Source organism: Trichechus manatus, unplaced genomic scaffold (genome assembly GCF_000243295.1).
Source record: "Trichechus manatus latirostris isolate Lorelei unplaced genomic scaffold, TriManLat1.0 scaffold00007, whole genome shotgun sequence".
Taxonomy (NCBI): domain Eukaryota; kingdom Metazoa; phylum Chordata; class Mammalia; order Sirenia; family Trichechidae; genus Trichechus; species Trichechus manatus.
The window spans coordinates 16,063,232-16,083,952 of NW_004443943.1; the positions used below are offsets into that span (position 1 = coordinate 16,063,232).

The 20,721-nt window shown below is 41.1% G+C and overlaps 1 protein-coding gene across 2 annotated transcripts in view; it reads right to left on the reverse strand.

The window, feature by feature from the left end:
- The window catches only part of LIPA (lipase A, lysosomal acid type), a 45,457-nt gene extending 29,775 nt beyond the window's left edge, over positions 1-15,682 (reverse strand). For both annotated transcript variants that reach the window (XM_023739870.1, XM_004369914.2), the window contains exons 1-3: positions 15,558-15,682; positions 11,550-11,661; positions 8,020-8,137 (exon numbers count right to left, since the gene is read on the reverse strand). In XM_023739870.1, the coding sequence (XP_023595638.1) occupies positions 8,020-8,137; positions 11,550-11,660 (229 nt within the window). In that variant the 5' untranslated portion in view covers position 11,661; positions 15,558-15,682. The remainder of the gene's footprint in view (positions 1-8,019; positions 8,138-11,549; positions 11,662-15,557) is intronic.
- Between the last annotated feature and the right edge of the window lie 5,039 nt (positions 15,683-20,721).

The window sequence follows — 20,721 nt, forward strand, 5'->3', positions numbered from 1 at the left end:
AAAAACAATAAAGATCATGGAAGAAAAAATAGGGACAATGCTAGGAGCCCTAATACATGGCATAAACACAATATGAACCATAAGTAACAATGCACAAGCACCAGAAGAGAGACTACATAACTGGGAGCTCCTAAAAATCAAACACTTATGCTCATCAAAAGACTTCACCAAGCAGAGAAGGTTAGGAGCTGGTTGAATGGACGTGGGGAATCGGGTGGAAAGGAGGAGTGTGCTGTCACAGTATGGGGAGAGCAATTAGGGTCACATAACACTGTATGTATAAATTTTGTATGGGAAAAAATAAAAAAAGACTTCACCAAAAGAGTAAAAAGACAACCTACAGACAGGGAAAAAAATTTTGGCTACGACAAATCTGATCAGAGTCTAATCTCCAAAATCTACAATACTGCAAAACCTCAACAACAAAAAGACAAATAACCCAATTAAAAAAATGAGCAAAGGATATGAACAGGCACTTTGCCAAAGAAGATATTCAGGCAGCTAACAGACACATGAAGAAATGCTCACTATCATTAGCTGTTAGAGAAACGCAGATCAAAACTACACTGAGATACCATCTCACCCCAACAAGGCAAGCATTAATCCAAAAAACACAAAATAATAAATGCTGGAGAGGTTGTAGAGAGACTGGAACACTTATACACTGTTGGTGGAAATGTAAAATGGTACAATCACTTTGGAAATCAATTTGGCACTTCCTTAAAAAGCTAGAAATAGAAGTACCATACGATTCAGCTATCCCGCTCCTTGGAATATATATCATAGAGAAATAAGAGCCATCACACGAATAGATATATGCACACCAATGTTCACTGCAGCACTGTTCACAATAGCAAAAAGATGGAAACAGCCTAGGCGCCCATCAACGGACGAATGGATAAACAAATCATGCCATATTTACACAATAGAATACTATGCAACGATAAAGAACAATGATGAAGCCATGAAACATAACATGGAGGAATCTGGAGGTCATTAAGCTGAGTGAATTTAGTCAGTTACAGAAGGACAAAAATTATATAAGACCACTATTGTAAGAACTCAAGAAAAGGTTTAAACTCAGAAGAAAACATTCTTTGATGGTTACGAGGGTGGGGAGGGAAGGTGAGGGTATTTATTAACTAGATAAGAATTATCTTAGGTGAAGGGAAGAACAGCACACACTACAGGGGAAGTCAGCACAACTGGACTAAACCAAAGCTAAGAAGTTTCCTGAATACAACCAAACACTTTGAGGGACAAAATAGCAGAGGCAGGGGTCTGGGGACCATGCTTTCAGGGGAAATTTAGGTCAACTGGCATAAGAAAGCTTATTGAGAAAATGTTCTGAATCCTACGTTGGTGAGTGACGGCTGGTGTCTTAAAAGCTAGCAAGTAGCCATCTAAGATGCATCAATTGGTCCCAACCATGTGGAGTAAAGGAGAATGAAGAACACCAAAGACACAAGGAAAGTACTAGCCCAAGAGACAGAAAGGGCCATGTAAACCAGAGACTTCATCAGCCTTAGACCAGAAGAACTAGATGGTGCCTGGCTACCACCAATGACCGCCCTGACAGGGAACACAACAGAGTCCCTGATGGAGCAGGAGAAAGGTGGGGTGCAGAACTCAAAGTCTAGTAAGAAGACCAGACTTAATGGTCTGAGACTAGAGGAACCCTGGAAAGCACGGCCCCTGGATTCTCTATCATCCCAGAACTAAAACAATTTCCAAGGCCAACTCTTCAGACAGGGATTGGACTGGACTGTGGGACATAAAGTGATACTCGTGAGAAGTGTGCCTCTTCGCCCAAGTAGATACAAGAGACTAAATGGGCAGCTTCTGTCCGGAGGTGAGATGGGAAGGCAGAGAGGGCTAGGAGGTGGTTAAATAGACACAGGGAATCAGGGATGGAAAGGACGAGTGTGCTGTCACAGTATGGGGAGAGCAATGAGGGTCACGTAACAATGTATGTATAAATTTTTGTATGGGAGACTAACTTCAAATGTAAACTTCATTTAAACTACAACAATAAACAGTGTAAGTCAGCTCCTTTCTGAAGTTCATCAAAAGAAGAAAAAAGAGTCTTTATAAGTTGATCTTCTGTAGATGTTGGACATATAGCTAAGACACCAAGTATAACATTATAGCAAGATTCCAATGTATGAAATCCAACCTTAAATGCTAAAAGAATTCATTTTATAAGCTTTCATAAGCTTTAAATTTCAGTGCATGTGACAGAGAAGATTTTACCTGCCTAGGCTCTGTGTTAGCTCCTGGAATTCTTTATTTAACAAAAATAATTTTAATTGCTATATTATAACATGTCTTGAAATGTTCTTTGTATAAATTTTGCTTACAATCTTAAAAAAAAAAAAAAAAAAAAAACAAGCTCTCCAAACAGCTGGCCCAGACAGGGATTTGAGATCCTTCTAGCACTAACATCCCATGACTCTGAAGTAAGGCTGAGCGATGAAAACAAAACCACTTCCCTATAAATGATTATTTTTGAATTCCAATGCCCTTGAGGAACTAGGGCAAAGCAGAGGTAACACAACAGCTGACAGAAAAGATTGCTTAACATTGCAAAATCACATACATGGATTCCACAGGTTGCTACGTGCTTCTTAAATGTGCCTTCCAAGCTGTCTAGTTCGGAGAGGTTTGACCACAAACAGGCAACTCAGTGTCTAAATCAAGGGGCTCGTTTCTGGGTCCACAGTCTCTAGAACTATATATAAAATTTGTGTGCGTACATGTATCTATTTTATTTTGCTGGAGAGAAGGTCCTCATAGCCTTCGTCAGTTTGAGAACCGCTGATTCTGAAAAGTGCCCTGACAAAACCAAGCATGGGCAGAATGCAGGTGGTTGTTATGAGGATTACAAAAGTGACAAGACACAGTCTCTGCCTTCAAAGAGTTGCTGTAGAGGGGGATGGTAGGAGGGAGAAGTACACAGATAAGTCAACTCCAAAGCAGAATAAGAGAAACATCCCAAGAGGGTGTTAGCAAGCAAAGCATTTGGGAGTTCAGAGGAAGGGTGTGGTTCCTTCTCACTCAAGGAATCAGCGAGAGATGGCCTGATGTAAGCTGGGCCTGGGTAGGATGGACAGAATTGTATTTCAAAACAAGACAGAGAAATGAGGATAGTGGGCAGGGTGAGCATCATTCCAGAGTTGTGTCACCAGCTGAGGTCCCAGGCGAGTTTGGCAAAGAGGAAATGATTCATTTGGATTCAGGAATGCCAGAGAGTAGCCCGTTGATATCTACTAATTTAACAGACCCAACTTCAACTAAACCATTTGTGATTTGGCTATGGCATCCAATTTAAACCTGTGCAGATGATAAATGATAAACATTTCTTAGATAATGGGTAAACACAGCTGGTAACCACTCCTCCAAAACCTGGTAAGAGAGGTATTCTTACTGCATTTTACCAAGGGGGTCAACACAGACATTATAGCCTGTAACCCTAATCATACATCTGAGGAATCATGAGGGTCTTTGACCATATCTGTGGTGAACTTCAAAGGTCTACTATTTTACAGAATGGGGTTGAATGGTATAGAGAACAGCTCGAAGGACAGAATATTAAATAAAGATGTGTATCTTCATTCATTAGGCCCTTGAAGATTGCTGAATGGTAAGAATCACATAATTACATCTGGGCTTTGAGAAGTTTAATCAGGCAAAACGAGACAGGATGAATGAGAACAGGGAGGCTGGCAGAGAAAAAAGCAAGTGGCAGAGCTTCTAATAGGACACAGGCAGAGGATTTACGTGGCCCTGTCCTCTGTTCATAAAAAGCCTCCAAGTGAGGTTATGAATACAGTCAGAGAAGTCTCCCACAACAAGACTGAAAAACATTCATCACATGACTTTAAATTTGAGTTCCATGCTCAATATGATACAGATAAATGAGTAATGTTTTCATGCATCTTGTAATTGTCTTGTAAATAGTAAGAGATGTATGGCATTTTTGTGTGTGCTAAAAGCATTGATTTCAGAAATTACAGGCAGACTGATTGTTCATATTCTTGTTTTGAAATTCTCTTTTTTTAATACATAGGGCTCCTCAAAAATGGAGATGCTAAAGCCTCTCACAGTTCTGAGTTTATTTCAGGAGCCCAGTTAAGTAGTAACAAGAGCCTCAGCTAGGGGGGTGGCCTGGAAAAGCAAAGGAAGAGATAACTGAAGCAATATAGTATGGGCACCAGGAAGAGGACTTGACAGCTACTCGATGATAACAGTCAAGAACGATTCTGCAGTTTCCAGTCTAGGTCATTAGGAGGTCAATGGTGCTATCAATAGAAGGAAAAGTCAGGGAAGAGGTGTGTATGATGAGAAGATGATTAGGTTATGAATTCTTTTCATTTGTCATTAAATGAGCCAAAGTAACACCACCAGCAACACAATAAAGATCCTCAGTCCCAAGCTCGGCCCCAGACCATGGAAACACAAGTCATCAGAGAAGTACCTAGGCAGTTCTTAGCAAAATCACAAATTCCTTTAGATAACTGAGTCACCGATCAGAAGTTTCCTTTAAAACTCCCCTCTGAGCTTAGCTTATAGCAGGTGTTACATACATATCACTGATCCCCCAACAAAGAGGCCCCTTCAGAACAGAGGAAGAAGATGGGAACCTAATGCTATGACCGGATTTAGCTTACTTTCAGTCTATGTTCACTCTAGAGAACAAGAGTATTCACTTCCCTTCATACCCTAGCCAAAAAGAATAAAGGATATAACCCACAGCACCAGCAAGTGACAACAACTAAAGGGGAACTCTGAGATCACACACAAACGGACTGTTTTTACAGACAAAGAATCTTAGGCCCACAGAGATGAAAGCACACAAGTAGTTAGGGGCAGGCCGAGGTCTAGACCTGTGGTCTCCTAACTTTTCTTCCTACCATCAGGGAGCGTCTTAGTCATCTAGTGCTGCCATAACAGAAATACCACAAGTGGATGGTTTTAACAAAGAGAAGTTTATTTCCTCACAGTCAAAGTAGGCTAAAAGTCCAAATTCAGGGTGTCAGCTCCAGGGGAAGGCTTTTTCTCTCTGTCGGCCTTCTTCTCTTCAGTGTTCCCCCAGACTAGGAGCTTCTCTGCGCAGGGACCCCAGTCCAAAGGATGTGCTCTGCTCCCGGCACTGCTTTCTTGATGGTATGAGGTCCCCCTGTCTCTCCGCTCACTTCTGTCTTTTATATTTCAAGAGATTGCCTCAGGACACAATCCAGTCTTGTAGATCAGGTCCTGCCTTACTAACACAACTGCCACCCATCCTTCCTCATTAACATCATAGAGACAGGTTTACGACATACAGGAAAATCACACATACCAGGAATCATGGCCTAGCCAAACTGATACACACATTTTTTGGGGGACTTAATCCAAACCATGACAGGGAGCAAATCATGAATCATGCTCACTTTCCTCAAACTTTAAGGCAATGCATCTTCACAAAAAACAGTAGTGACATCACTTTCCATAGGGCATGTAGAGCCATGTGCTTTAAGTGCTTTGTGGTGATGAATATAGGAAAAGAAATGGAAACACATTCTCTCACAGTATGTTTTTACTGAGGTCCCAAGCATCTCTTAACAATAACTCACATTACTAATTATACTAGTCAAGCAATCACTTTTAAGAGAAATAATATAAATATATAGTCTTCTCTACATACGATCTGAACTTGGTATATAGAGATTACTCTTTAAAAGAAAAGAGGGAACCAAGACAGTACGCTCACTCTGGCATAAAATGTTTTGCATGTTTTACACAGAAGAAAAACTAGAAGCCCTCATGCAACTCACCACTCATTTTGTATCATGTTATAAGAAGGAATCTTAATAGCACGTGTCATGGTTTGAAATATGTCCCCCAGAAAATATGTGTATCAATTTGGCTGGGTCATGATTCCCAGTATTGTATGATTCTGTACCATTTTGTAATCTGATGTGATTTCCCTATGTGTTGTAAACTCTATCACTATGATGTAATAAAATGGATTAGCAGCAGTTATATTGACGAGGTCTACAAGATTAGATAGTGTCATAAGGCAATCTCTTTTGAGATATAAAAGAGAGAAGCGAGCAGAGACGCATGGGAACCTCATACCACTAAGAAAGCAATGCCGGGAGCAGAGCACATCCTTTGGACCTGAGGTTCTTGTGCTGAGATTCTCCCAGATCAAAGGAAGACTGATGCATCAAAGGACCCTCCTCCAGAGCCAACAGAGAGAGAAAGCCTTCTCCTGGAGCTGATGCCCTGAATTTGGACTTGTAGCCTACTAGACTGTGAGAAAATAAATTTCTCTTTGTTAAAGCCATCCACTTGTGGTATTTCTGTTATAGCAGCAGCACTACATAAGCAAGACAGCATGTATCTGCAAGAGTTAGAAATTAAATTTCAAAGAGTTCACTGGCTCTCTTGGCCACTTAAGTATTATTAAAAACCCTATTAAAGCTAGGATTGATGGGATAAGAAAAAATAGGGAAATCAGATTAAGAAAAATCAAATCAGAGAATGATACAGAGATCACATTAAAACAGAAGGTTTTTAAGTTTGCTTTGAATAATAATTTGGAAAGGAAATGGGGCAAAAGAAGACCCTTAGAAGGGCCTTATGCTCTTATAAAATTTTAACTGAAGAATAGATATTTAGCCAATTATCTTAAATCTCAACCTTAATTTCCCAAGGAAAGTTTCTAAGAAACAAAGTGTTTAAAAAATAAGATTCATCTAGAGAGATGATTAAGGATCACATCCTTAATCTGATACCTGTTTAACAATTTCAAGTTGCCTGTCTAGAAATTCCTGAATCTGTACTGGAAACAAGTTTTGCTTGAATTATAAAATGAGAGAGGGAAAAAAAAAAGATGTATACAGTGAAAACTGTGAAAGCCAGAACTCGATGGAACTGTCTTGTTTTTCTGGGTCTTGCAAGTTTTCTACCTTTGACAAGGTGCAGTCATCACTTTTCTATAGACTTCTACTTAGTGGAAAATATTTGAGTTTTTCTTCTCTGACAGGCTTCCGCCTTACACAAGTTCTGGCTTTCACAGGTTTTACCGTGTGCGCGCGCGTGCACGCACGTGTGTTTTAAAGTGAAAGCTACAAGAATTTTCATTTATTCTTAGTGAGACTATAATCAGTACAAGCCCATATAGAAAGCAATTTAACAGTATCTATAAAAATTAAAAATGTTCTGTCCCAAACATTCTATTTCTGCAGATGTACCTTATAAGTAAACTTGAATACATACAAGGTTAAGTACTGAACTACATTTGTGAGAAGACTGTCCATTAATAGGGAATTTGCTAAATAAACCAAGATACAGCTATATAGTGGAATACCATGTATCTGTAGAAATGAATGTTGAAGCACTCTACATATTGTATGGAATGATCTCTGAGACACTAAGTGGAAAAAATCAAGGAATAAAACAGGATGCATTACAGGCCACATTCTGTATAAAAAAGGGAGGGAGGGGAAAATAAGGATTTATGTTTGTATTTGTTTTTATATACATAAGGAGATTTTGGAAGGCTACATAAGAAATTGAGAAGACTGAGAACAAGATGGGAGGGAAGTATTTTACTGTGTGTCTTTTTATTCTCTTTGATTTTTGAACTATGCAAATGTATTACCTATTTATAAAACTGAACATATTTTCAAATAGCAAGAGCTATCTACTAAATGTTCAAAACATTCCATTAAATAAGATGCTTCCTTACAACAAGGAAAATGGAGGTTTTAGCATAACTTCACACAATCTGACCTTCGAATCTTTAAGCAAAACACGAAATTAGATGACTCTTGTCCTTACTTCTTTAAAGAAGTATTTTTATATACCTTGTATAAAAGCAAAACTTTCAGTACTTTGGTCTACAAATAATCCCATTTCAATGTTTTCAAGTTAAATATGAACTTGGTTACTGCCATAAAAATCAGATAAATTCCAGCAATACAGTTACTTTTAAGAGCTTTCCTGGCTCCCCACAGAAAACACCCATACCTTTATCAGAATGATTCTGCCTCCCGTGAGGGATTCGGTGAAGGCAAAGAATATATCCATCTTCAGTCTCAACTAGGTGCTCCTCACTAGGGAATCCCCAGTAAGAGATAATTTCACTCTGTGGAAATAAAGAACAGTGGAAATTCTATGAACAGAATCTGACAAGATCTCCCACATTAACAAGCAAAGGAGAAAACAATATGTCAATGACATTCTCCAAACTTTAAGAAATCAATCATGTTACTGAAATTTCGGTCTCTTGAATCTAGTACTCAATACCCATTCAAAGGTAAGTCCTCCACTTGTTTCACCCAGATGTTCTACCCATGGGTGTTTTATCATTCTAGCATTGTTATACCAGCTAAAACCAAACCAAACAGTTGCTGTCGAGTCGATTCCAACTCATAGCGAACACAGTAGAACTGCCCCATAGGGTTTCCATGGAGCAGCTGGTGGATTCAAACTGCCGACCCTTCGGTTAGCAGACGCAGCTCTTAATCACTGCGCTACCAGCGCACTATGTGTTTCACCAATTGTGCCTAATTTTACCATTACTTTAGGCTTCTTTGTTTCCCCTTTGCTGCTTTCTTTTTTAAATATGCTAGCTAATACTGTGATCTAATACTTCATTTTAAGAGGTCCCTCGGTGCCTTAGGCTGGGTTCTCTAGAGAAGCAAAACCAGTAAAGCATATAAGTATATACATAGAGAGATTTATATCAAGGAAATAGCTCACACAGTTGTAGAGGCTAGAATGCCCCAAGTCCATGGGTCAGGATAGAGGCTGCTCCTGATTCACTAAGCCAAAGGGGCTGCAGAACCCAAGATCAGTAAGTCAGAGAGAGCAGGGCTCTTGCTCACAGGCTGCGAAGGTGGACAAATCCCAACACTGGCAGGCAAGACCACAGGTAAGCTGCTATCTCAAGTCCCAAGAACTGATGGTCAGACGAACATGACATGAGCCTGCTGCAGGATCCAGAATGAGCAAAAGCCCATGAGCCTTGCCAGAATGGCCACCTATATTCGATGCAGGCCACACGTCCAAGGAAAATTCCTTTCAACTGACTAGCTACTCACAGCAGATTCCATCATGGAGGTGATCACATTGTATCAAATCTCATCATGGAAGTGATCAGAACATCATACCACTGCCAAACCACTAAGAATCATGGCCCAGCCAAGGTGACATACAACCTTAACCATCACACCCAGTGACACAATCAGCTACTAACCAGGAGGCTGGTGGTTTGAATCCACCCAGCAGCGCTGCAGAAGAAAGGCCTGGTGATCTACTTCCATAAGATTAAAACCAAACCCATTGCCACCGAGTCGATTCAATGCATAGTGATCCCATGTGTTACAGAGTAGGACTGCTCCATATGGTTTTCTTGGCTATAAACTTTATGGAAGATAGCCAGGATCTTCTTCTGTGGTGCTACTGATTAGTAGATTATTAGATTAGTAGTGGAGTGCAAACCATCTGTGCCATCCTTTGGTTTCCATAAGATTACAGCCATTGAAAGCCCTATGAGGCACAGTTCTACTCTGAAACACATGGGGTCGCCATGAGTTGAAATCCACTTGACAGCAATGGGTTTGGTTCTGGTTTTTTGGTACTGGGAAATAAAGCATAAAAAACATTAATCGGTTTTTATCAATAGACTAACAAAATTACACTAGAATATCAAGAGGGAGTTCAAAACAATGAAAAGATGATAAAAATGGAGAATTATGATCAAATTCATTTCTCCATAGGGAAAGATTCCTCAGGCAATTCTTAATCAAGAATTCAGTGGTATATGGATAATTTAATTATTCAGGAGATTTAAAATAAATAAGTGCTCATTGTCCTCCCTGCTGTAAATACCTGAAAGGTTTAATTTTTTTAATTCCTACTGGAAGGAATAAAAATAAATAAATAAATAAAATGGGAGGAGGAGGAGGAAGATAAAAGATTTGAGACAAGAAAAATAACTTAACCTTAAGATTCTGATAGCGATTCTTCAATTAGTCACGACACCTTCAAAATTGCTGTTTTTAAAAAATAATCTGTATGTTCCCATAATGTATGCCAAAATAAGGTGTTTCCAGTTTTTATTGTTTACTTAAAATTATTAATTTTGAATTTTAATTAATCAAAGGGTTATTTTTACTTATTCTAAAGATATTTTTTTACAGATACTTTGAATTTTGTATTGACCTGTGTTCCTTTGATAATCTTAGTCATTATCCACATTCAATGTACTCTCAAACCAGTACTCAGTAGTAACATTCATGCAATGTTTTGACACTTTTTTATTGCTCTTTAAAACAAATTCAGTGTGACTTAAAATGAAACTAATTAATAAAAAATATTTATTTTATTAAGAAGTATATACTTTTACAAAGTTTATTAAGAAAATGTTCTGCATACTACTTTGGTGAGTGGCGTCTGGGGTCTTAAAAGCTAGCAAGTGGCCACTAAGATGCATCAATTGTTCCCAACTATCTGGAGTAAAACAGAATGAAGAACACCAAAGACACAAGAGAAGTATTAGCTCAAGAGACAGACAGGGCCACATAAACCAGAGACTTTATCAGCCTGAGACCAGAAGAACTAGATGGTGCCCGACTACCACCAATGACTGCCCCGGCAGGGAACACAACAGAGTCCCTGATGGAGCAGGAGAAAGGTGGGGTGCAGAACTCAAATTCTAGTAAAAAGACCATACTTAATGGTCTGACTAAGACTAGAGGAACCCCAGAAAGCATGGCCCCTGGACTTTCTGTCAACCCAGAACTAAAACAATTTCCAAGGCCAACTCTTCAGACAAAGATTGGACTGGACTGTGGGACATGAAATGATACTCATGAAGAGTGTGCTTCTTAGCTCAGATAGATACTTGAGACTAAATGGGCAGCTTCTGTCCGGAGGTGAGATGAGAAGGCAGAGAGGGTTAGCAGCTGTTTGAATGGACACAGGAAATCAGGGGTGGAAAGGAGGAATGTGTTGTCACAGTATGGAGAGAGCAATTAGGGTAACATAACAATATATACATAAATTTTTGTATGAGAAACTAACTTGAATTGTAAACTTTCACTGAAACTACAACAATAAAAAAAAAAGTATACAGTTTTAGCAGTAAAATAGGATTTGTAAAATACATATTAAGCCAGTTGCTGTAGAGTCAATTTTAACCCATGGCGACCCCACGGGTGTCAGAGTAGAACTGTGCTCCACAGGGTTTTCAATGGCTGATTTTTCGCAAGCAAATCGCCAAGCCTTTCTTCCTAGGTGCCTCAAGGTGGACTCCAACCTCCCAGTTATCAGTCAAACATGTTAGCCATTTGCACAAACCAGAAACTCCTAAAATACATACTACCTGGTAGGAAAAGTCTAGCAAACTGAATCTAAGATTCAGGAAAAGTGAAAAGTACACGGGAGAGAAAGATGCCAGAGTTTGTGACTTATTTGGGGACACATAACTGGATTTAAGAAAATAACTAACATCACAGGTGCATTCTTAAAGCAAGTGACTCTGAGAAACTTACCACATTCATGTTTACTTCAGGATCCACAGATGTCCGCTTCCTTCTGGGCCCCTCTGAATGCACAGTCCCAAGGACCAAACAGACCACCAACCCCAAGAGCCGCATTTTCATTCTGTATAAAACAGTCAGCCCACTGTTAATCACCCAAGTTTTACTACTCAAAAATATGTTGGCAGACTAAACCTCCCATGAAAAGCTCTGAACCATGTTTAGGGCAAGTGAAAGTCAGGTGAAGGGCAAGTATGCAGCATATGACTCCAGTCATATCTAGAAGCAAGAAAATGAGGAATTCTTTTTACTAGGAACCAGCCCTCCCCCGACCCCCTCAGCACACCCACCCACTCCCTCACTACAAGGTTAAAAAAACTTGTTACCGGAGAAGTAACAGAACTTCAGGAAGCCTCAGAAGAGAACAGAGTGAGGAAAAGGAAAGGTCCACAAAATTCCAGAGTCTGTTAAGCTCTCACCTCTTCCCCTCTACTTGTGATTTAAACATTTAAAAAAAAAAAAAAAATTGCCATTGAGTCAATTTCAACTCATGGTGACCCCGTGTGTGTCAGAGTAGAATTGTGCTCCACAAGGTTTTCAACAGCTGGTTCTTCAGGAGTAAATTGCCAGGCCTTTCTTTGAAGGCACCTCTGAGTGGACTTGGAGGTTTGTACCATCCAGGGACTTCAATTTAATCATTAAGTCTGGCTAATATTAGCTCTTGCCTTGCACTATCTACTCACTTCTGTTCTTGCTCCCAAATTATACATCAGGATTCAAACGTGTCAGCCAAGGAAAAAAACAGACAGAAAAGAAAACAGAGCCTGCAAAAGAAAATCAAGGGGAAAAAAACACCTCTCTTTTCTTCTGAAACCTCCCAACCATTAACAAAAAACATTCAGTTTCTGGCAGTGATGGCTCAGAAACACAGACTTACCTAGAAAAGATCTTGGGGATGAATGGTCCAATGACCTCATGTTAAAGGTAAAGTGAAGTGACTTTCCCACAAACACCTAGATGGTTAGTGGCAAAGCTGGGACTAGAGCTCAGGCCTCCTGCTTTTTTTTTTTTTTTAATAACTCTACTCACTTATAAAGATGCATGTATGTATGCCCATACAAAGACTTGTACAAAAATGTTCATAGCAGCTTTGTGTGTAATAGCCAAAAACTGAGAAGTGTAACTGGATAAAGAAATTGTGGTATATACATACAATGGAATACTACTCAGCAGTGCAATGGAATGAACACACAACAACATGGATCAATTTCAAAATAATTACGCTGAGTGAAAGAACACAACAAAAAAAGAATACATGCTATACGATGCCATTTATATAAAACTATATAAAATGCAACTTAATCTATATTGACAGAAAGCAAATCAATGGGGAAAGGGAAGGAGGGAGGAAATGATTACAAACCTTTTGGGGGTGATGGATACATTCATTACCTTGATTGTGCTGACATATCCATAGGTGTATAAATATGCCAAAACTGACAGAATTATACACTTTAAATATGACTTGCTATTGTATGTCAAGAGTCCCAGTTAATACACTTGGCTGATAACCTCTGGGTGGACTTGAAAGAAAGGCCTGGTGATCTACTCCCAAAGAAATGAGCCATTGAAAACCCTACAGAGCACAGTTCTACTGTGACATACATGGGGTCGCAATGTGTGAGAGTTAACTAGCAGGCAAGTGTTTTTTTATTGTATGTTAATTATACCTCAATAACCAAACTAAACTCGTAGCCTTCGAGTTGATTCCAACTCATAGCAACCCTATGAGACAGAGCAGAGCAGCCCCATAGGGTTTCCAAGGAGTGGCTGGTGGATTCGAACTGCCGACCTTCTGGTTAGCAGCCAAACTCTTAACCACTGTGCAACCAGGGCTCCGTTATACCTCAATACATCTGTTTAAAAAAAATGACTTATGCTTAAACTGATATTCCACAAGTCTTTAATTAGGTCTACACGTAAATAAATTGGTTTTCAGGAGGCGATGCTAAAAGCGAATTGGATATAGGTGGGGCACAGGGCATTTTAGGGCAGTGAAACTATTCTGTATGATATTACGCATTTGTCAAAATCCATAGGACTGTACAACACAAAGAGGGGACCCTAATGTAAACTATGGACTTTAGTTAATAATTATGTATCAGTATTGGTTTATCAGTTGTAACAAAGGTACTACATGAATGCAAGACGTTAATAATAGGAGGAGGTCCCTGGGTAGCGAAAACACTTGGCATTCAACTGCTGGCCAAAGGCTGATGGTTTGAACCCATCGTTGGAAGAAAAGGCCTGGTGATCTGCCTTCCATTAAGATTGCAGCCAAGAAAACCCTAGGCAAGAAAACCCCACGGAGCAGTTATACTCTATAACACACGGGGTCACCATGAGCCAGAATCAACTCAATGGCATTAATGACGACAAAAACAATAGGAGAAACAGTGGGCAGGGGATCAGAGGATATTAGGGAACTCTGTACTTTCTGTACAGTTTTTCTGTAAACCTAAAACTGCTCTAAAAATTAAATCTATTAAAAAGTGAATTGATTCTGTCCTGAAGTTATTTCTTGGAGCAGTGGTGACCCTCGAACTTCTTGGCACATAGGAACGTCATCTTGAGTCTGTGTTGGCAGAGTAAGCCCACAGCTGTTACTTACAAGTTTTTATTTCTTTATGGTAGTTGGAAAGAGTTGCACAGCCCCAGGTTACCTGTTATCATAAATGCTACCTCCTAAAACTCCATTATTATTAGGGAATAAGGAGTAGAGTGCAACAGAAAAATTAAAGGTTATGACCATAATATTGAATAACAACTTTTGGCAGTAGGTGCTTTCCATTCATACCTACTCTACAGAACTTGGACCAGATGTCCACAGAAGACTTTTCATAAGAGTTAACAGCTGAAGCTACTCAACTGGAAACAGGTCACTGAGTTAATTTTCCTTCCAACACAACACTGACCACGTTTCTCAACATACTGGTCGAGCACCTCTTACAAGGCTGCTGAATGAGAAGCTGAAAGGAGAAAAAGCTCCCTCCAGGGACGTTCTCTGGTCCTCTTACCCCACGGTGGACTTGGTGCCCTTTTCTGGACTCTCTCAGCACCTTTATCCAATTCTTTCTATACTGTGCTTGTCTGCCGTCATTTTGTTCCAGCCTAGGAGGGCAGAGGCCTTGTCTGATTCAACTTTGTACCCTGCAAGACTTAGCTAAGAACCAGGCACATATATGATGCACAATACAGATTTTGAAAAATAGGGCAGGGGAGGTCCAACAGTTCATGGCTGAAGAAAGACGCCAAAGCAGCTTGTCATTTAGCTTTGTAACAACAACAACGGCAGCGGCAGCTATTTAAGCTCTTGTTTTGTGCCAGACACCACAAGCAGCGCTTCTCATCTACCACGTCAATTACTCCTCCAGCAATACTGGTAAACCCTATCTTTTTGGAAGCTGAAGTTCACCCAAGTTAAGTACCCAAAGCAGAATTCCATCTGCGTTAAATAGCAGTATTGCCAGGATTTTATTCAGGACTGACGCCAAAGTCAGCTCTTGACCACGCCCTTGGCTAACAAGTTAAGAGAGGCAAGGCAGGCTGGCTGGGGTAGCTAAGGGAGGAGAGAACCAAGAAGGAGGAGAGTCGGGAATCAGATATCCCAGCTGGTCCTGCAGTCCGGGGATCTGGGGTGTTTCGCTGACTGGCGACTGTTAGTATCCAGGAAACCGGAGAGCGTCCGGGGAAGAGCGGACTTCAGCGAGTCCTGTCTTCCTAGGTCCTTGTGAGGTGCCTCGGGCCACCTCCCGCAGAAAAGGGACCATCAGGTACCCCGTGCAGGACGCACCGGGCTCCAAGAGGAAAGGGACCTGTCGACCTGCACAGGCTAAGGGGTCGCGGGGGCTGAGCACCTGGGGACAGTCCGCGGCCTCCCTGCAAAGCCCGTTCAGACAGGCCGGGCATAGACTCTACGCCGCATCTGCAACTGGCGGCGCAGCCGGGACCTGCACTCACCTGGAGCTGTTGTCTCTGGCAGCTCTCCGGGGCCCTTGCGTCCGCTCACGTTGGCTGGCAAAAGGCGAGGGGACTTAGAAAGGCCAGAGGCGGCTCCCACATGAGGGCTTGCGCCTGAGCTACCCGCGCCGCCAATCAGAGCAGCCCGCGACGGAAAAGTACCACGGAGACTCCGCCCCAACCGCTGCTAGCAGGCAAGGGGCCAGGGTGGAGCATGCGCCTTAAGGGGGCCGGAGCGGCTGGGAGCCGGGCGGTGCGGTTCCTCCTTTTTCCCCGCCGAGCAGCTGTCCGGGGCCACTGAGCCCCTGCTGGGCAGAACGGGAAACTGCACCATTCCCGGGGAGGGCCGCACTCGCCTTGTCTCTTAGTGGCTCTGCCCATCGAGTTCCTGCGGGACTGGCACCCCCTGCACGTGGCATAGCAGCCCCTGCACTTGGCATAGAGTATGCAGGCTCTATAAATGAAAATAAATTTGTACTCTATATAAACCGCTTAACATTATGCCTGGAACGAAGCAAGCCTGTAATACATATTATTTTCATTATTATTAAAGATTTGGTGAGAGGAAGAAGGAAAAAATGTAATATTGGTATAAAAATATTATTTATTAATCATTTCATTCAACAAAAATTTTACTGGGCACCTACCATGTGCCAAGCATTATTAAGACACAAGGGATATAGTAGCCAACCAAAAAAGGTCCATGTTCTCCTGGAGCATACATTCTAATGAGAAGAGACACACCATGAACAAGTAATTATATATAAGGCGGTGGTAAGTGCTGTGAAGAACAATAAAGCAGAGTAACGGGATGAATTATGTTGCTATGCTTAAATATTCGGTGAAGAGAGAAGGACTCTCTGATGAAGTGACATGTGAGCACAGACAGAGAGGAAGTGCTTAAGAGCCGTGTGGATACTGTGGATACTGGGGAAAGAGCATTCTGGGGTGGGCAATAGAAGTGCAAAGGCCTGAGGCAGGAGTATTCCTGGTGGGTTCTAGCAAGAGCAACTAGGCGAATATGGCTGGAACAGAATGTACAAGGTGAAGAGTGGTAGAAGTCAAAGTCCTAAAGGTACTTTGGTGCCTTAGAAGCCTTTTCCATTGCTTCTGACACTGCTTTCCTTCTCCCTTTCCATTCCATCTCCTACACTGTACTAGAGAATCTACACAAATAGATAACTCCTCTGCTTAAACACCTTCCATGGTAATTTAAAATTCTGTTGTACATTGTCCCCCTTTTGGTCAGGATTCTTCTATAGACTTTATAGTTCTGTAATGGTAGCCAGGCACCTTACACTTCTTCTGGTCTCGTGGCAAAATGGGCAGTTATTTGTGGAGGCTGGATGAACGAACCCTTGAAACTATCTCCCTGAGATAATCTTTAAACCTTAAACCAAAAGTATCCCCTAAAGTCTTCTCAAAATCAGACAACAGTTTAGCTTAACTAGTAAAGAATGTCTGCCTTGAGCATTGAGCTCTTTTAAGATCTCTCTATACGGGATCGAATTGACAATAGCAACTCAAAAGATTGCATAGGAAACTTAGGGGGCAGTGAGTTTCTGTTAATGCGGGAGGAACAACTAAGAAAACGAGGGCAAAAATGGCTGCACAATTCAAAGAACGTAATCAATGTCACTAAATTGTACATGTAGAAGTTGTTGAATTTGTGCATGTTCTGTGTATGTTCTCAACAACAACAAAAATAAAACAAAATAAATTAGTAAAATAAAAATTAAAAAAAGATTTTGCCTTTTCCTCTGACCAGACTCAGAAGCCAGTGGAGGATTTTCAGGAGAAGGACAACTTGATCTGGCTTGCAGTTTAGGAGGATCACTCTGGCTGCTGGGCTCAAGTATGGAAGCAGGTAGACTAGAAGGCTGCTGTAATAACCTAAGGAACAGTTAATGATGGCTTGGACCAGGGTGATGATGGCAGTGGAGGGGGAGAAAAATAGATCTAGCTCTTATTTACCACCTGAGAATTGTATCCCATTCCCATTCAGTTTTCTTTTGTTTTGTTTTGTTTTGTTTTTGAAGGCTAGGCACTCTCCTGGCTGTTGGGGATTCAGACCTAAATAATACCTGGATCCTGCCTCCAGAGTGTAGGGCAGGAGGCAGGGAGTTAGGGAACCTGAGCCTCAGAACAGGAAGGCAGAGTTCTCTGGGCTGGGTAGCTGTGGAGAAAGATAGGCTGAACTGAATCTTCAGCCATTAAAACGTACAATGTTCTTTCACCCTTCATTACCTGTAGGTGACAGCAGTCCCCCAGGAAGACTATCTCTGTTTCTACATTTGGGCCTTACAAGGGAAGTCCATCCCTGCTAGTACTGATACTTAAGGCCTCAGTGTCTCCTATGCCTTTGACCCTGTTTCCCTCCCCTGCCCCCCGCCGCCATTTCGATGTTTACGAGTTCTAGCTACTACATCTCTTAGTGTTCAAAAACTTCCAGTGACCGCCATGCCTCCCAGAGGAAGGTAATTTGAATGTGTCTTGTTTTGTTTTGTTTCCATTGGAAACTCTGGCAAAAAGTATACTGGCATGCAGTTGAGACCACTAGGTAAAACAGGTTTGGGAGAAATAGTTTGTGATGTCTGAACTTAGCACAGCATACAACAGACCTCTGTGGTCTGCTCCTGTCTATGTCTCCAGTCCCATTTTTGGTTACACACTCCTTCAGACCCTAAATTCCGCTCATGTGTAAAAATCTGCAATTCCCAAGAGCTCATTCCTTCTACGGGTAATGTAGTCTACTTGGAATGCCTTCACCACCCAATTCCCCTGCCACCTAGCCCCACCCCTGACCTCCAGAACTGTTATTCATCTTCTGGGATTTAGCGCAAACAATATCTTGTCCATGAAACCTGCTTCTCCACTTTACATGCCACTTACCTCACCCCAATGTCATGGATTGAATTGCGTCCCTCAAAAACTGCATGTGTCAGTTTGGCTGGGCCATGATTCCCTGTATTGTGAAATTTTCCTGTATGTTGTAAATCCTGCCTCTATGATGTTAATGAGGGAGGGTGGGCAGCAGTTATGTTAGTGAGGCAGGACTCAATCTACAAGATTGGATTGTGTCTTGAGGCAATCTCTTGAGATATAAAAGACAGAAGTGAGCAGAGAGATAGACAGACCTCGTACCACCAAGAAAGCAGTGCTGGGAGCAGAGTGGCACTGGACCCAGGGTCCCTGTGTGGAGAAGCTCCTAGTCAGGGGGACGATTGATGAGAAGGCCGACAGAGAGAAAAAGCCTTCCCTTGGAGCTGACACCCTGAATTTGAACTTCAAGCCTACTTTACTGTGAGGAAATAAACTTCTCTTTGTTAAAGCCATCCACTTGTGGTATTTCTGTTATAGCAGCACTAGATGGCTAACACACCCCAGATATATTTATTCTGGATGAGGTGGTCAAAAACAAATTGTTAAAAGTACTAGTCAAAAACAATATCTCCAGTATGGATTTTTTTTATGCATTAGTAATCTGTCTTGGAAGAAGTACAACCAGAATGCTCCTTAGAGGCGAGGGTGGTGAAATTTCATCTCACATATTTTGGACGTGTTATCGGGGGGACCAGTCGCGGGAGAAGGACATCATGCTTGGTCAAGTAGAGGGTCAGAGAAAGAGAAGAAGATCCTCAACGAAATGGATTGACACAGTGGCTGCAACAATGGGCTAAAGCATAGCAACAACTATGAGGATGGCGCAGGACTGGGCAGTGTTTCCTTCTGTTGTATATAGGGTCACTATAAGTTGGAACCAACTCGATGGCACCCAACAACAGTAATCTGGCGGGCATCTTGTGGTTCTTCTGCAACTTTCAATGTATCTTTTAGTAATTTTTGTTCACTTTTCAGATGTTTCTGGGTCCTTTCCTTGCTTCAGTTGCTTCATCTGTAAAATGGGGATTATAAAAGTACCTATAGGTTTCTTAAGAATATTAAATGAGGTCCCATCCCACTTGGAGCAAAGCAGAGTGAAGAAAACCAAAGACACAAGGAAAATATTAGCCCAAGAGACTAAAGGTCCACCTAAACCAGAGACTCCACCAGCCTGAGACCAGAAGAACTACATGGTGCCCGGCTACCACCAATGACAGCCCTGACAGGGAACACAACGGAGAGTCTCAGACAGAGCAGGAGAAAAGTGTGGAGCAGAACTCAAATTCATATAAAAAGACCAGACTTAATGGTCTGACAGAGACTGGAGAACCCCCGAAAGTATGGCCCCCAGATGCTCTGTTAACCTAGATCTGAAACCATTCCCGAAGCCCACTCCTCAAAAAATAGACAGGACTACAGAACAAAAAATAATATATGTGAGGAATGTGCTTCTTAGTTCAATCAGATACATGAGACCAAATGGACGACGGCTCCTGTCCAGAGGCAGGATGAGGCGGCAGGAAGGGGTAGGAACTGGCTGAATGAACACAGGGAACCCGGGGTGGAAAGGGGGAGTGTGCTGTGACATTGTAGTGTTTGCAGCCAATGTCACAAAACAATATGTGTATAGATTTTTGTATGAGAACTTAACTTGAGTTGTAAACTTTCACCTAAAGCACAATAAAAAATAATAATAATAAGTGAGTTAATACAGGGAAAGTGTTTAAACAGTGCCTGTTTTTTTTAATTACATAAGTAATATTTCTGTTATCCCACAATAATCCAAGTGTTGTAAAGAACAAATAGAAAATGAGAATAACTAAAACAAACAAAAACCTACCACAATTTCTCATCAGCCAGAAAACCTTTGGAAACACTTGCTGTGTATCATATCTGCACACAAATAATTATCTAATTTTTAAAATAATTAAAGCATTTTATATATAATATTTTGCATCCTGTTTTTTTTAGGATTGTGTGTATGTTTCTGATTTATTTTGACTAGTTAGGTCATCAGATTGTTTGAACATATTTCTGAGATTTAAAAACAATTTATGTCCAGCTTTACATTATTGTCTGAAAGCAAGTTTATTGAAAATAGAAATTTACAACCATTTATTAAGGTATAGACTCTGATATCATTTTCAACCTCTTATTCCTTTTAAATTTAAAGCAGCTTTGTCCATTTGTAAGTTATTTTGATGTTGAAAATTTATAATTAATTGGGAAGATAGTTTTTAGGGTGTTACATTAGAATAATTGTTACCAGACTATGTTTCAG